The sequence below is a fragment of the Corylus avellana genome, chromosome ca1, assembly GCF_901000735.1.
Source record: "Corylus avellana chromosome ca1, CavTom2PMs-1.0".
In the NCBI taxonomy this organism is placed as follows: domain Eukaryota; kingdom Viridiplantae; phylum Streptophyta; class Magnoliopsida; order Fagales; family Betulaceae; genus Corylus; species Corylus avellana.
Genome location: NC_081541.1, coordinates 40908260 through 40923564, shown reverse-complemented (window position 1 = coordinate 40923564; position 15305 = coordinate 40908260). Strand labels below are relative to the sequence as shown.

General features: G+C 36.6%; 2 protein-coding genes across 5 annotated transcripts; one reads left to right on the top strand and one right to left on the bottom strand.

Moving 5' to 3' along the window:
* Positions 1 to 308: 308 nt before the first annotated feature.
* LOC132172211 (pentatricopeptide repeat-containing protein At1g02060, chloroplastic-like) lies at positions 309 to 6876 on the bottom strand. Its single transcript, XM_059583676.1, has 5 exons — positions 6757 to 6876; positions 4527 to 6620; positions 4379 to 4392; positions 1968 to 2237; positions 309 to 1273 (listed from the first exon to the last, which is right to left on the bottom strand). The coding sequence occupies exons 1-5, from the start codon at positions 6846 to 6848 to the stop codon at positions 309 to 311; spliced, it is 3435 nt and encodes a 1144-aa protein (XP_059439659.1). The 5' UTR covers positions 6849 to 6876.
* Positions 6877 to 9800: 2924 nt separating this feature from the next.
* Positions 9801 to 14754, top strand: LOC132168118 (uncharacterized). 4 transcript variants are annotated; one of them, XM_059579203.1, is made up of 5 exons: positions 9801 to 10040; positions 11044 to 11127; positions 11731 to 11962; positions 12751 to 13227; positions 13514 to 14754. In XM_059579203.1, the coding sequence occupies exon 5, from the start codon at positions 13541 to 13543 to the stop codon at positions 14495 to 14497; it is 957 nt and encodes a 318-aa protein (XP_059435186.1). In that variant the 5' UTR covers positions 9801 to 10040; positions 11044 to 11127; positions 11731 to 11962; positions 12751 to 13227; positions 13514 to 13540; the 3' UTR covers positions 14498 to 14754. The 4 variants fall into 3 exon arrangements, with proteins under 4 accessions (XP_059435186.1, XP_059435189.1, XP_059435187.1 ...); XM_059579204.1 differs by lacking the exon at positions 11044 to 11127; XM_059579205.1 differs by lacking the exon at positions 12751 to 13227.
* The last annotated feature ends 551 nt before the right edge of the window (positions 14755 to 15305 follow it).

Genomic DNA, 15305 nt, shown 5'->3' with positions numbered 1-15305 from the left:
ATTGCTACAAGCTCTCTTTTAAAGTTTGGTAGTAAATCCAATATTGATCATTTCAAAAGAGAACGGAAACGAAGCCGTAAAACGAACATATAGAGGTTACTATCATGAGTGTAACTTAAAAAAAATACAACATGTTATCAACTATGTGATTTGATCATAAATAAAACTTGTAAATTTTTTGATATGGTGATATGTTAGTTTAAGAAACTTTCAAGGAAAGAAACATCAAATTGCATGTTATTCCATACTTCCATAAATCTGAGAAATTAACTTCAAAGTTGAGAAGAAAAAGTCTGTAAGAGATAAGATTACAGGCTACGGATGAGAATGCCCTCAAAGGTAATGCCTGGTCCAAATGCTAAGGCAAGCCCCCATTCTTCCCTTCCTCTCTTCAACTCCTCTCTCATGTAGTCCATGACATAGAAAATGGTATTACTGCTGACATTCCCATAATCCATCAATGCCCTTCTACTGCACTCAAGCTTATCAGATGTTAATTTCAAGGTGTTCTGTAGCCGATTGAGAATTGCTGGTCCTCCGGGATGAACTGCCCAGAACAAATCATTGAACTCTTTCAAATCAGCCTTCAACATCAGCTTCTTGCAGAACTCCTCAATGTTTTCCTCAATCTTCTGTGGAAGGTCTCTTCCAAGCTTGAAGTTTATGCCCTCTTCGGAAAGCTTGCCGTCGATCACGTTATGCGTCCCCGGCAAGAATTGTTGGACAGCATAGTTTAGCTCCATGAAAGGAGACTCTTGGCCCGTTAAAGGGTTGGATCCAATAATCACAGCAGCAGCTCCGTCGCCAAAAAGTGCAGCCCCAACAAGATCATAAGGGCGTTCCTTGTTAGGAGGGCGAAAACCGAGTATAGTTGTCTCTGAAGTGGTTAACAAAATCCGGCTTCCCGGATTGTTTTCAGCGATATCCTTGGCAACCCTAAGGCCGGTGACGCCGCCGTAGCAGCCGAGGAAGTATAGCATTATGCGGCCAACATCGCTCTTCAGGCCGAGCTGACTGGAGAGGTGAAGATCACCACCCGGTAAGCGGATTTCGCTCGATGAAACATAGACGATGTGGGTGATGTCTTGGGCTGGCCTTCCCCATTCTTTGATGCAGGCAAGGCTGGCTTCCTTTGCCATCTCTAGGACTGCCGGGTTTGCAATTTCAAGCCTTTGTTTGATCGTTGGTGAGCCCTCAGTTGCAAGTTCAGGGTACTTTTCTAGGATCTCCTTGGACATTACTGTGTATCTTGTCTTCACAGTGGTGGTTTTACCTAACAAAACAGAAAAATTAAACAGAAATGCATGATGAGTCTAGGGGCATCATGAACCATTTTTAAGGGGTGCTTTTTTTCTTTCTTTCTTTCTTTTTTTTTAAGGAAAGTTTGGTAATGTTTTGATTTTTTTTTTTTGGTAAGAAAAAGAACCAATTATTTCCCAAAAAGGAAAAAAAAAAAAGCGAAGGTGAAATGTTCAGTTTTCTATACTACTGTTCTAGCTAGCCTCTAGTGCTTTGATCATTACAATTCCATTTAGGGTTATCAATTTTTGTCACCACTCGCGAACTCAACACAAAATTAGTAGGTTACGATCGAAAGGTTTGACCCATTTAATTAAATGAGTCATATTAGGATTGACCTATATAGTCTCATGTTAATGTCTTGACATGACGCGAACTCGATATACGATATAAAGACTGACAATTCTTGACATGACTCACTAGCCTGACATAAACTTAACATGAAATTCGTAGGTTATGATTGAGGAGCTTGACTTATATAGTCTTATATCTATACCAAAACATGATCCGAACCTAACATACGAACACAATTCGCATGCAACCCCTACAATTCACGTTCAACCATAAAGCACATATTTGCAAAGATGTCAAAACTAAGCCAGGACAGGTTAGAAACCAACAAATAAAACAAGAGATCTCCATGAACTATTGAAGTAATTTTTGCTTACACAGGCGCTCCAGCTTCTCTTTGATGGAGGAGTCAACACATTTTGTGTCTCGAATGTAGCCCTCCACCAAGCACTCCTGAGGAATGAGTTGGCTGGGGAAGGCCTTCCCCAAAGCAAGGATTGTTGCCTTCCCTGGGGAAGGAAGCCGTCTGGTTTGTGCTGCATGATATAATCTGTCAGGATCGCCATTGCCATTAATCCTTGACATGTTTGTGAGGAGGTGTAGGAGGAAGAAGAAGAAAATATCAAAGATGGGTTTGATGAGAAAAACTTAGGCAGATTTTTGTGAAATAGAGTGGAGAGTATAAATGGGGGAGCTTGGTTTATGATTTGGAGAGAAGTTGGTGCCAAGAATGAAGAGCATGAAAAGAGAGGAAATGATTTGTTTATTGGGTTTTGGCTGAGTTTCGGGTTATGGGGCAGGAAGTGTGAGAGTAGATAATAAGGTAACGATCTTTTTTCTTACTTTCGGTTGAGCACTCAACCCGATCTTAACTTACCACATGCATCATGATCATCCCCTTTTGCTTATTACAGGTATGAAAAGGCAAACGTGAAAAAGATAAATGCAATTGGTAGTTTTTTTTTTTTTTTTTTTTTGTTAATAATTGAATAAGGAAATGGTTATTGGGGAAGGGGAGATCATTTCCACTTCTGATCCGAAAAGAAGAAGTGAGTGATCCTAAAAATGAAAATGGGATGAGCTCCCCAAAACCAAACCTAAAACAAACTAAAAATGCAATTAGTAGTAGGTGTTAAAGTATTGATTAACTGATTAGATTTATATATATATATTTTTTATCAGTTTAAGTTTTTGAGATAATTGGTGATTTTACATGATATGAGTGCTAAAGATTCCGAGTTTGCACCCCACATTTAAATTAAATATTTCGCGTGTTGCCTCGCATGATTAAATTTAACTCTTCTTATCAGTTTAAACTTTTGGGATAAATGGTGATTTAACAGTTGGTACGTGACATCGACATGTAGGCATGGCTTTAATCGACCCAAGCCAAGTCGGGTATTAATTGTTAAAGTTTGGTTTGTTTAAATTTTTTTAACACGAGCAGAGCTCAAGTTTATCACCAAACAGATATATATATATATAGTAGGTACCATATTCTGAATTTTTCTATTTCCATCCCATTTTTCTGACTTAAGAAATCTTCCAAACAAATTGTGCCAGTTTCAGTTGATGCATAACCCAATTAAAAATAAGAAATACCCAGAATCCGGGATGTGAATTAAGTAAGCCATCTGATTTTAGGACAATTAGGATAAACACCTCTTCTGAAATAACAAAAAATATTTGCAACCAGTGGCTAGCTCTCCAATCAAATTAACAAGTTATTATTAAGCCAATTTTTCAAGCTCATAAGTTTTCTTGTGTTCCCAACCCGGTAAGAGCATCCCCAAATCTGGCTGAACCACATTTCTATCTAAAATTGCTAATTAAGAGCTACTTTATTTATTTTTAGCTAATGGCTTTTAAAATGCATCATTCATATAATTATTATTTTTTTTTTCTCAAACAGCCATTTTTCTAAGAGTCATATTTTTCATATGATTGCATTGTGTTATGTTAGTTTTCATTATTATGTCAATGAAACTATAAATCATATTTTTACCACCAACATTTAAAGGGCTTTCCCTTATAAAAAGACCAAAAGCAGCAGCTTTGAGAGTGAACTTGAAATATATGCACTTATAAACATGAGAATGCCATTGAAGAGTTGAAAACAGGGAGCTTCATATGAGTGATATGAGTCATTCACTTAAAACAATGGTACATAGAGTTTTACTTCCATATTTCATATGTTTTAGTAACATGACAAAAGGAACCGAAATAAAATTACTCACAGTAAAGTGCAGCAAAAAGTTTGGAGGCCCCAGGAACTCATTACTAGAATTTTTGGGACATTGAATAATTCCCTTGAGAAGCTTCTCAGTGCTTCAAAACAAGAAAAGAGATATGGGTGTTGGGAATTTGGTGCCTAGGGTTATACAATGGCATAACAGCAAAAGTCATACAGGGCTGAAAATCATATCCACACTCTATCCAGCATGACCTTCTGCACAGGAACACATGGGTTGTAATTCCAGATTTTGTGATATAGTTTCAACAATAAAACAGAGGAAATAAATTACTCACTGGAACTTAAAGTTCAGTCAGGCGTCTATCCACCAAATCACTTCAATTCCTTGGGAAAGTTACCCAAAATGGGTTACATGCTCAAACATTGAGCTTGGGTTCTCTCTGCAATCTCCCACTATCAACAATGGGCTAAATCAAAGAGTCCTGATGTTAGGAGCTGACATTCCATGCAGGGATTCCTGCTCTATTCTTGTGCCCTTCTAGGCTCCTAGCCTGTGAAATAGATTAAATAATTGTATCCTTCAGACACACCAACAGTTATAGTTCATTCTGTATGAATTCATGCAAAAGGGAACAAAGAAGATTAAAGATAAAACACTTACACACACACACACAGGACTTGGAACTGTTGAGTTTTCGACTTCTCAGAGCTAAACTTTGGAGCTGGTGTACCAAATGTTCACTGTCTTGGCATCCTCTTAGATACAAACCCAGCTTCATTTGATCTTCCCCCAGCGTCTAGGGCAGTTTTCAAATCATATTGGCAGGTCAACTGTTGATGGACTCCTTTCTCTGCCAATTCATAGTACAAACCAAATGCTTCTGAAAGTTTCTTCATTTTACAAAGGCCCATTATAACTGTGTTGCAAATTTTGATGTCAATATTTTGATTCTTATCCAAGCTAAATAGCAACATTTCACGTGCCTCTAACAGCTTTCTTCCCTGGCAAAGGAAACCAACCAAGTCTTCCATCATAACTGTGTACCCATTTTCATAAATCAAGCCAACAATCTGGAATGCTTTATCTTGCAGTCCACTACCAAAAAGTAACCTTATACAATTTGTTGAGAGATTAATATTTTGTCTAATTTTTCTCTCTAACATCAACATTATAACACTGGCAGATTCATGGGCACAGCCCTTTTCAATAAGTTCTGCAAGTATAGAATGGAAAGTGGACGTTTTCGGGAGATGAGAGCTTTTCAGCATCTTCTCTAGAGTCTGCTGAGCAAGAAGAGGTTTTCCCTTCTGCAGGAAACCACCAATCAAGGATTCATAGATCTCAAAATCAGGCACAAAATATCTTCTTAACATCCAGACCAAGAGTTCATATCCAGCTTCATATGTACCTTCCCTACAGTGCCCCATGATCAAAGTTTTGTATGATGGAGGGTCTTGGGTTCCCCTTTTCATTAGCTGCCTAAATATTCCCTCAGCTTTATTAGTTTTCCCACTTCCACACAAATACTCAAACATGGGGTTATATGCAGCAACAAGAGGCTTACACCCAACATCCCTGAACAGGATTTCCTTCTCTGATAGCTCATCAAACAACTTCTCTGCTCTAGCATAATCCCCAATCTGACACAAGCTACGAATTAAAACACTATATGTAGCTGAATCTGGTTGGACCTGAAACTCCGAAATCTTCCCATACACATTCAATGCTTCATCCAAGTTTCCAGAACTGCAATGGGCCTGGATTATTGTGTTGAATGTACATGTATCGGGAGTAAATCCTCCAACTTCCTTCATTCCCTCCAAAATCTCTTTTATCTTATCCAGCTTCGATGCCTCACAAAGCCCCTTAATTAGAGTATTATAGGTAATTATATTCGGTTTCAACCCGCGACTAGCCATCTCTTCGAGAACAACCAAAGCTTCATCAATCTCTTGTTTCATACAGTACCCTCTAATCAAAGTTGTATAAGTAACAACATTAGGATTCAAATCCATGCGTTTTTTCCCCATACCCTTCACCACATTATGCGCAATCCTAGCCTTCCCAACCCTACACAACCCATCAACAAGCGTGTTATATGATACAACATCCGGTTCACAATTAAAACGTGACATTTCCTTAAAAAACCGAAACCCTTCATCAACCAATGAGTTCTTACAAAACCCTCTAATCAAAATATTAAACGTATATGTATCCGGGGTAACACCATATGTACTAAGCATTTCATCATACACATTCTTTGCCATATTAGTTCGACCCCGTTTAAGCAAAATCGTCAAAAGACTGTTGAATGAAACAACAGAAGGTGAAACACCAAGCGACTTCATCGTCGTAAAAAGCTTTATAGACTCTTGGAACAACCCGGCTCCACCGTAGCTCCTAATCAAGCTATTAAAGAACCGATCCTCGAGCTTAACAGCTCCATTAGACCTCTTTTCGATCGAAAACAGCAAATTTCGTGCTACATTGAGATTTCTATTACGACCCAAGATTTCTAGCATCATGAAATACGACTGGTCAGTGTGAGAGAAACCCATTTTCTGCACCCAGTTGAAGAACTGAAAGGCTTTGGATGGGGCTGTGATAAGGCGGAGAGTCTGGAGCACAGAGGTTTTGGACAGTGAGGGCGAGAGTGAAGAGATAGAAGACTCAAGATCATTTGACCAGGGCTTGCAGTTGATGAGTCGAGCCATGGCTCGAGCCCTTCTGGTCTTGGTGGGCGGTTTGGGTTTAACACTCTGGTCCTGGTCCACTTCTTCGTCGTCATTGTCATCGTTCTCACTGTGGGTATAGGTCTGTTGAGACGAACAATACCTGGGTTTTGAAAATTAGTTTAAAAGAAAATATAAAGAAGTGTAAAGAGGTGTAATGCTACATTTTCTCACAACGTGTTTGGTTGGTGAGAAAATGTAGGAAAGAAAAAGAAAAGAGAAGGATTAAAAAGGGGTACCTGGGAGTTGAATGAGGCTGAAAACTGGACTTGAAGAATTGCTTTCTAAAGAGTGTAAATAATCGACTGTGGAAATTGGGAACGACGGCCATGAAACAAAATACGGGTTTTGGAGTTCAATTCTTTTCCAGTTTTCCTCCTCGAGAAGAAGACACACCTAGTTGGGTGTTTTATTTCCACGTATGTCAGATCATCAAACTTTGCTAAATTAGTGCTTTTAATTACGGTGACAAGACTATATAATTTATTTATTTTTGTCTTGGAGAATAAATAACTTAATTATATTTCAACCTTTTTATTTTTATTTTAAATGAATTATCTCGTATAACAATCAAATGGGGCAAAATGATCCATATAATGCCAAAGATACAGTCTCCAAGAAGTAGCTCAATCGGCTGTGAACCACGCCTCATGAAGCGGAGGTTACTAGTTCGAATCCCCCCTCCCCCTTCCCTTGTGTGGATATGTCAAAAAAAAAAAAAATGTCAAAGATGCAATTTGAAATCTTTATAACTCAAACATTACTTATTTGAAATCTTTGCTAAACAATATTTAACCTCAACCACCATTAGGGGTGGTTTCGGCCACCCCCTAGGCTCCATGGGCCACCCCCAATACCCACTGGGAGTGGTTTCGGCCACCCCCTTGGAGCCAAGGGGGTGGCCGAGCCACCCCCATCCGACCAGATGGGGGTGGCCATGGCCAAAGGCCACCCCCAAATGGCTAAGAGTCATCCCCAATTTTATTTTTTTAAAAAAAATTAAATGGGTACCACTTGTCAACATTTGATTGGTCCACGTGAAATTTCGTTAAGTTAACTGACAGAATGACTAATTTGGTCTATTATCAAAACCACATGGACCTCCTATAATAAAAATGAAACCTTATAGGGGAAAAAATAAAGTTATGAAACTCTAGAGGTATTTAGTATTTAACAAAAAAAAAAAAAAAATGCACGTGGAGGAGAGAGAGCCTTAAACTAGAGAGAGAGAAAAATTTAGTCTAAAAGTTGGGACAAAGAAATGACATGGCAGCCACATAGACTTTTATGGGCAAAATATGGTTTTTTTATTGAGAGAAATGCTAGGGGTCATAAGTTCTCAATATTTGGCTCATATTTTCTTATAATAGATCAACTATTAACTTATGTGGAATTCACATAAGTTTATAAATTTAATAATTGATTATAAGAAAATATGGGCCATGAGAAAAATATTGACCTCTAACATTGCCCTTTTATTGACGCCAAGACTTTTCCTACAATTTGTGTCTAATGACGTGGTGGGGCTGACATGGAGCCCTTGTTACAATTTTTGAGACTAGTCGCAAATTTTATATAAAATTAACATGAAATTAATAAGTTAATTAAATGGTTAAGTTAAAGGTTTATATGTGAGCGGAACCGAAGTATTAAGTTAGATATATTTGAAGAGTATTTTTGTCTTTTTATTTTTTGATGGGACAAAAATATTTCTCCAATAAAACTAATTGTATATTCTTGTCCCATCAAAAAAATAAAAAGATAAAAATATCCCAATAAAACTAACTGGATATTCTTGTCCCATCAAAAAGTAAAAAAATAAAAATATCCCAATAAAACTAATTAGATATTCTCCCGTTGAAATGAAACGATCATAATTCTGCAGCTTTCTCATCCAACTCCTTATTTTGGAGAAATTCCTATTTTTAAAGAGCCAAATTACTTATTTTTAATTTCCATCAGGCTCTTTGTTTTGGTAAAAAAAAAAAAAAAATTGGGGAGCATTGAAGCATTGTTCATTGCTCAAATCATAAAAGAACATTAAAAGTCGAGCACTGATTGGGAGCACGCGGCGTGCGTGGCACGCCCACGCACGCCAGTGCAAAATTATTATTTTTTTATTTTTTTAATTTTTGCACGCGACGTGCCATGTTTTGTTTTACCCTTAAAAGTCGGACATTAATAATTTTTTTAAAAAAATATATTTAAATAGAAAAGTGGCCAGTGGCCACACTAAAAAAGATAAAAAAGGTGTGAGTGAAAGTGAATTTCTAATTTGGGACTTTGAGTAGCTGGACAGCCTGGACATAAATACTTTGAAAAAGTGAATAGTTAAATAAAAAAAAAGTGTATTTTTTTTTTTTTAGCTAAAATATGAAATAAATTTAGCAAGCGATTGAATTCTTTTACTCATACTTCGATACAAACTAAATCTAACACAAGTCCAACATAAAGTTATTGAATTAAGGTTAAAGAGTCGACCTTATTTAATAAAATAAGTCGAATTATGCCGCCAAGCCCTAGAAAAACCCGCCTTCTTTCTCCTTCCCTCTTTTCCCTCATTTTTCTCGTCTCTACTGTAGATCAACCAAGGTATATGTGTCAATGGTCCTCAGGATGCTTTCTAGCCGCAAGTGGTTGGTCGGCGGTGGAGCGTGGAACGCATGAAGGTGTGTTGGATTTTTGTTATTGTATTTTTCTTGTTTTTAAATAAAAATATATTATCTCTAAATATGTTTTTAGTAGCGATCTATGAGGTGAAGTTTTATTCTCCTTTTTAAGTTTTGTTTTTACGAATAACAAAATTAGTTTCCAGTTGGTCTTTTGTTTTCTTATGGTTCATTTTCTAGAAGCAAGTCATAGACAGATGATGGATGAATTATCAAGCATAAAGAATAAGAATAATTGTCATTATGGTAGAGACATCAAAGGGGATTGTGATTGATAAAACACTAGTAGCGGAAATTTAAAAAAAAAAAAGAAAAAAAAAGCCAAGGAATCAATTACCTAGCCTTAGATAAAGACGTGATTCATCGGAATTTGGTTAAGTCAACTAACGGTCAACTAATAGAATGACTGATTTGGTCTATTATTAAAATTACAGGGACCTCCTGTGATAAAAATGAAACCCTTAAAAGAAAAAAATAAAGTTATGAAACCCGGAGGGTATTTAGTATTTCACCCTTTTTTTTTTTTTTTTTTTTTTTTTTTTTTTGTAAGTTAGGAGAAAAATTGAAACAAAATTGAGTTTAAGTTGCGAATTTATAATTTTCCATTCTTTTGGCGCTCTCTCTCTCTCTCTTCCTCTCATACGGACACCACTCTCTCCCTCTCAGACGCCCCTTCTCTCCCTCTCTGAGCATTCCCAATCTCTGGTTTGGGTCCTGCGGAAATCAACGGCGTTTGGGTAGTTTCGGTCCGGCGGAACTCACCGGCGTTTGGGTGGTTTCGGTCAGGTGGAACTCACCTTTTTCTAGAGCCGACTGTGACGGCTTCATCACTGTAAGGGCCCTTCGAAATCAAGGTGAGCCAAAATCCTAATTTTCTAAATTTCTCTCTGATCCGTTATTTCAACCATCGACATCCTGCAATTTTCGGAGGGAAAATAGGGATTTTTTTGGTCGACACGGAAACTAGTCTAACATTTTTTGTTTAATCAAAGAATTTTGGTATTTTTGAGTTTAACGAGAAATTAACTTCTTATTTATTTATTTATTTTTTTATGCTTTAAAATGCCGGATATTGGGAAACGGCTGAGAGCCTGAGACTGCCTGGTCTTTTCTGAATGTGTGGTTTTGCAGCGTGGCTGAATTTGGAATTGTGTGGGCAAATTTTGTGGTCATTGAGTAATTTGAGTGGAATGATGTTTGTGGACGTATGTGTGTTTATGTAATTCTTTCATAATTTTTTGGATTTTAATTACCTTCTACATTTTTTTTTTCTTTTTATTTGTGTGGAGACAGGTAAATTTATTAAATTAATGGTTTTGGAAGGGTTGAGAATTGAGATGATGATGAATTTTGGTAAGAAGGAAAGTTAAGTTTCACATTTTTATGGAAAGGCATATATTCTCATGGGAAATACTGAAATTAAATAAAGTTTTAGACTTGCATCAGGGAAACTTCCCTGTGCTTTCTGGTATACTGTTTAAATTTTGGTCAAGGGTTGAATATCATGTATAGTCGAATGCCAATGATTATCTAGAATGTATTGTTTAATTGTTCTTCCTTTGTGGGGATGGAGAATGGGTAAAAGTGATTGGTTTTGACTTAGCTGCTCTTAAAATAAAAAACTAATATATATATATTGTTTAAGCCTCTGCTTTTGTTGCTCAAGTATGCAACCTTAATTATCTGGTCTTAGACTCTAATTTGAGTAGAATGTAGTTCCAGGAAGAATCAGTTTGGTTCTTTGTTTTCAACATATGTGAAATTTTCCATTCAACTATCAAGGCACTGTAAATAATTACAAAGACCATAAATTAATCATCAATTTTAATTTGGTCATATATACTTTTCTTATGGCAGCTTCCTGGAAATGCACATTGATGGCAGTAACACCAGAAATGAACATGAACATCAAACTGTAAAGGAATATGACTAATGGTTTTGGTAAGGTCTTCATAGTTGTGAAATGAACATCAGCAATTTTATTTTTACTATATTTAAGCAATGAAAGCTAGCAGTGTGCATTTCTTTCTCTGTGTTCAAAAAACTTTTATGCTGTTCAGCTCTGTTTAGACTGTCATTTATGTTACTTCAAGTGCTGGGATTATATGGATTATCTAATTTATAGAGCATTCATGTCTGGTTGCTGTGTCCTTGAGCTGATAGATAGGTTAGTTTTTGTACTTGTAGTCCTCATATTGGGGCACTTTCCTTACTGTTGAAAATAATATTCTTTGTATATTTTCACACCTTACTTATCAAAAAAAATATTTTCACACTTTTATTTATTTATTTATTTTTTTCTTTTGTAAATAATTTCAAAAGTTTAAGAAGTAGATTTTAATCTCAGTGGTCTTTCCAATTTCAAAATGTTGATTGACTTGGTTGTCTTGAAAGCTTGGGGTAGTGGATTGGCTGTTGTAGAAGTGTGATGATATGCTTCTTGGTACGGTTGTTTACATTTTAAGGTAATTTTAAATTTTAATTTTGATTGGTTTTATTTTCAATTTGATAATTTGTGAAACTTCATATTTATTTGTCATGTAGACATCTGTTGATTGTCGGTTTTTTGAGGGGGCTGATCACGAAATGTCCACTTCTGAAGAAAAAAAAATGTTTGCACGGATTAAGGACATAGAACAAGTAACGCGGGCTGAAATTGCTAGTTTGGAAACGGAACTAACAAAATACAAGGAGAAGGTGGAGAACCACTTTTTGGGAGCTGAAATGGCTAGATTGGAAATGGAACTAACAAAATACAAAGAGAAGGTGGATTCAGGTAATGTAAAGCATTTGGTTTCTTTTTTTCCCCCTCGATAACATGATTTCATATGCACTTTTTGTATGGATTCATTCTATAAAATAATCTGAGCATGTGGTTGTTCCCATTTTGACAGTTTCTCCCACGTAATCAACATTTCCCAGTTAAAAAAGTTTATTTTTTTATGCACTTCGTCGGTTGTTCACTGGGACCCAAAAGGCTGATTAAAGCATGCATTTTTATTTTAACCCTGTCTGATGTTCTGCTGTGATACAAACTGAAACTATGACAGTAAAAAGTAAGCAATTATTATTATTATTATTATTATTTATTTATTTATTTTTAATTATGTTAAGCTTGAATGATATTATGGGATATTGACCTTTGATTTCAATTTTTTTCTGGACTTTTGTCTCAATTTTAAATTATGTTATTACTTGGAAGAAGAAAATCGATTTCAGAAAATTCAAATCTAAGTTTAATATAATAGAAAAGTAACCAAAACTTCAAACTAAGTCAAGAGCAATGAATTAGGAAAAACTAATTGTAATAGTTGAACTGATTGGGATTAAAAATAATTGGAATGAATTAAGCATATATTGTGCGTGTTGAAGTTTCAAAGGCAAAAGCCATATTTATACATTTTAATCTACATGGGGGTTCCTTTATCTACATGAGTACTTGGCCTTCATTTTCATTAGTTTCCCTACATTTTGACAGATTTTGGTATTTCTAATGAGAAATGTCATTGTATACATTTTGGTTCACGATTATTATTTTTGTTTTTGTGGTTGGTTGTATTGTAGATATGTTGATGATTTTACTATATCATGGGGGTTCTCTGCTTGGACCACATATGGCCTATATTGGGGGGAAGGTCCACAACATGGGAGATGTTGATCCGGACCATTTGACCCTAATTGATATTGTTAGTGCTCTTACAAAATTGGGGTGTAAAGACACCAGTAACTTGTACTGCAAGCTTGATGAGGAGGACATTTGTAGGTTGAGCAAGGATGCAGATATCAAAAAAATGCTTGGAAAGATCATGAAGGAGCCAAAAAATGTGTTGCATGTTTATGCGGAACATGGGGTGGATGAACAATATAAACTCACCAAGGAATATGTAGAGGCAATATTGAAATGGAATCCTGGTAGCTCTGCATTTCTGAAGAAGGAGGGAAGTTTCTTTCAACGCATGTATGTATGTTTGGATGCTTGTAAGAAGGGGCTCCTAGCTGGATGTAGGCCCATCATCTCTGTGGGTGCATGCTTTTTAAAGGGTGAGTTTGGTGGACATTTGTTAGCTGCCATTGGTAGGGATGGGAATGATGACATGTTTCCCATAGCATATGCAGTGTGTGAGTCTGAATGTAGAGATACATGGACATGGTTTTTGAGTATCCTTTTAGAAGATATTAGGAGTGACAATGTGCGTGGCTGGACATTTATGTTATATATATATATATATATATATTTTTTTTTTTGATAAGTGATTATAATGCACATATCCTTTGATTTTAAAAGCACTGGCAAAAATAAGCGATTAATGTGTTACTGTGTGTGTAGGGGCTTGCGGAGACATTTGATTCATTGATGCCGGGTGTTGAGCATAGATTCTGTGTGAGATACTTGCATGCGAATTTCAAGGGTCAAGGATACAAGAGTAAAGCGTTCAAGGATGCATTGTGGGCTGCAGCTCAAGCAACAGATGCGCCGCAATTTCAGCACCACATGGGTGTGATAAAGTCCATGAACAGCAAGGCATTTGATTATTTGGATAAAATCGACCCAAGGATGTGGTCAAGACATGCATTTAGCACCAATAGCAAAAGTAACATGTTGTTGAACAACCTTCCCATGCCATTTAATGCATGGGTGAAGGAAGCAAGGGAAAAGCCCATACTAACTATGATGGAGACCATAAGGAGACACTTGATGACGCGCTTTCAAGCAAAGAGAGATGGAGCTCGAATGGCCAACTTTGTCATTTGTCCTAAAATTGTGAAAAAATTGGAGAGATCAAAAGCAGATGCCAGAAATCATATAGCTCCATGCAGGAACAAACTCGAGTTTGAAATTGACCATAGCCACGATCGAATAATTTTATTCAACTTTGGTACATGTTATTGTGGTAGATGGCATCCAAGAAGGATAGTCAACTTGAGCACAAGGACATGTAGTTGTGGTAGTTGGCAATTGAATGGGATTCCATGTGCTCATGCTTGTTGTGCTATCTATGCAAACAAGGAGTTGCCCGAAGATTATGTGCACGAGTGGTACCAAATGGAGACTTATATTAAGGCATATTCCCCTGAAATTCATGCAATGCCTGGACCTCAAGAGTGTCCCAACTTGAGAAACAATACTATCCTTTCTCCTCTACTAACGAATCAGCATGATAGGCCTAGAAAGTTAAGAAGAAGAGCACCAGAAGAAAATGAGCCTAACCCTAACAAGGATAGTGTTGACAGAAAGGCCACAATGCTAGACGATGCTCACAATCAGAAAATCCAAATAAGAAGTGGCCAATCACAATCAGATGTTGGTTAAACCAAGCTTATGTTTTTAATGTGTTTTTGTTTTATGTGATGTTTTTATGTTTCTTTAGAGATTCTCGTATTGTGCATTTAATGTGTTTCTTGTTATTATGATGGTGCAAAATGGATGCTTAGTGCCAGCATCAATATCATCACTAATCTAGTTGTATGTGGATATGGTTTTTGTAATGCACAGTAACTGATAGCTAATCTTCTATTTGGTGTGTGTATTGGACTTTGAGTTAGATGTACAGATATGGCTTGGACTTTGATGCTTGTTCATGAATTGCAAAGACATAGTGTAACACCCCGGTCCCATATTGGGAAGATGAGAAGAAACTCACATAAAGTGGGTGGCTTATAATAATAAGATTTTAGATTATATGCATGAATTATCTAAAACCTTATTATAAAAAAACATGCATAGGATAAACGGGTACTTGCTAAGTATCTGTTTTGCCAACCCTTATAAAGATAGTCATGGGTGCTAAGTCTCTCATTGCCTAGCTACTAGGTAAAACTAGGCTTTATAATAAATTATAAGGAAGCTACAAATTGACTAGTCCTTTTAGTGTAATAGCACAGATGTGGTTAGGGCTTTTTTCTGGGTCGTTACAAATAATATCGAAGCCACCTAGTAACACCAGGTCATGTGGTACTGGAGCATTGCATGACGTGGCCCTGACGAGGACGTCAAGAATTTAAGAGGAGTTTGTAACACACCGGTCCCATATTGAGAAGATGAGAAGAAGTCCACATATAATGAGTGGTTTATAAAAATAGTTATGGATGTTAAGTTCCACATTACCTAGTTACTAGGT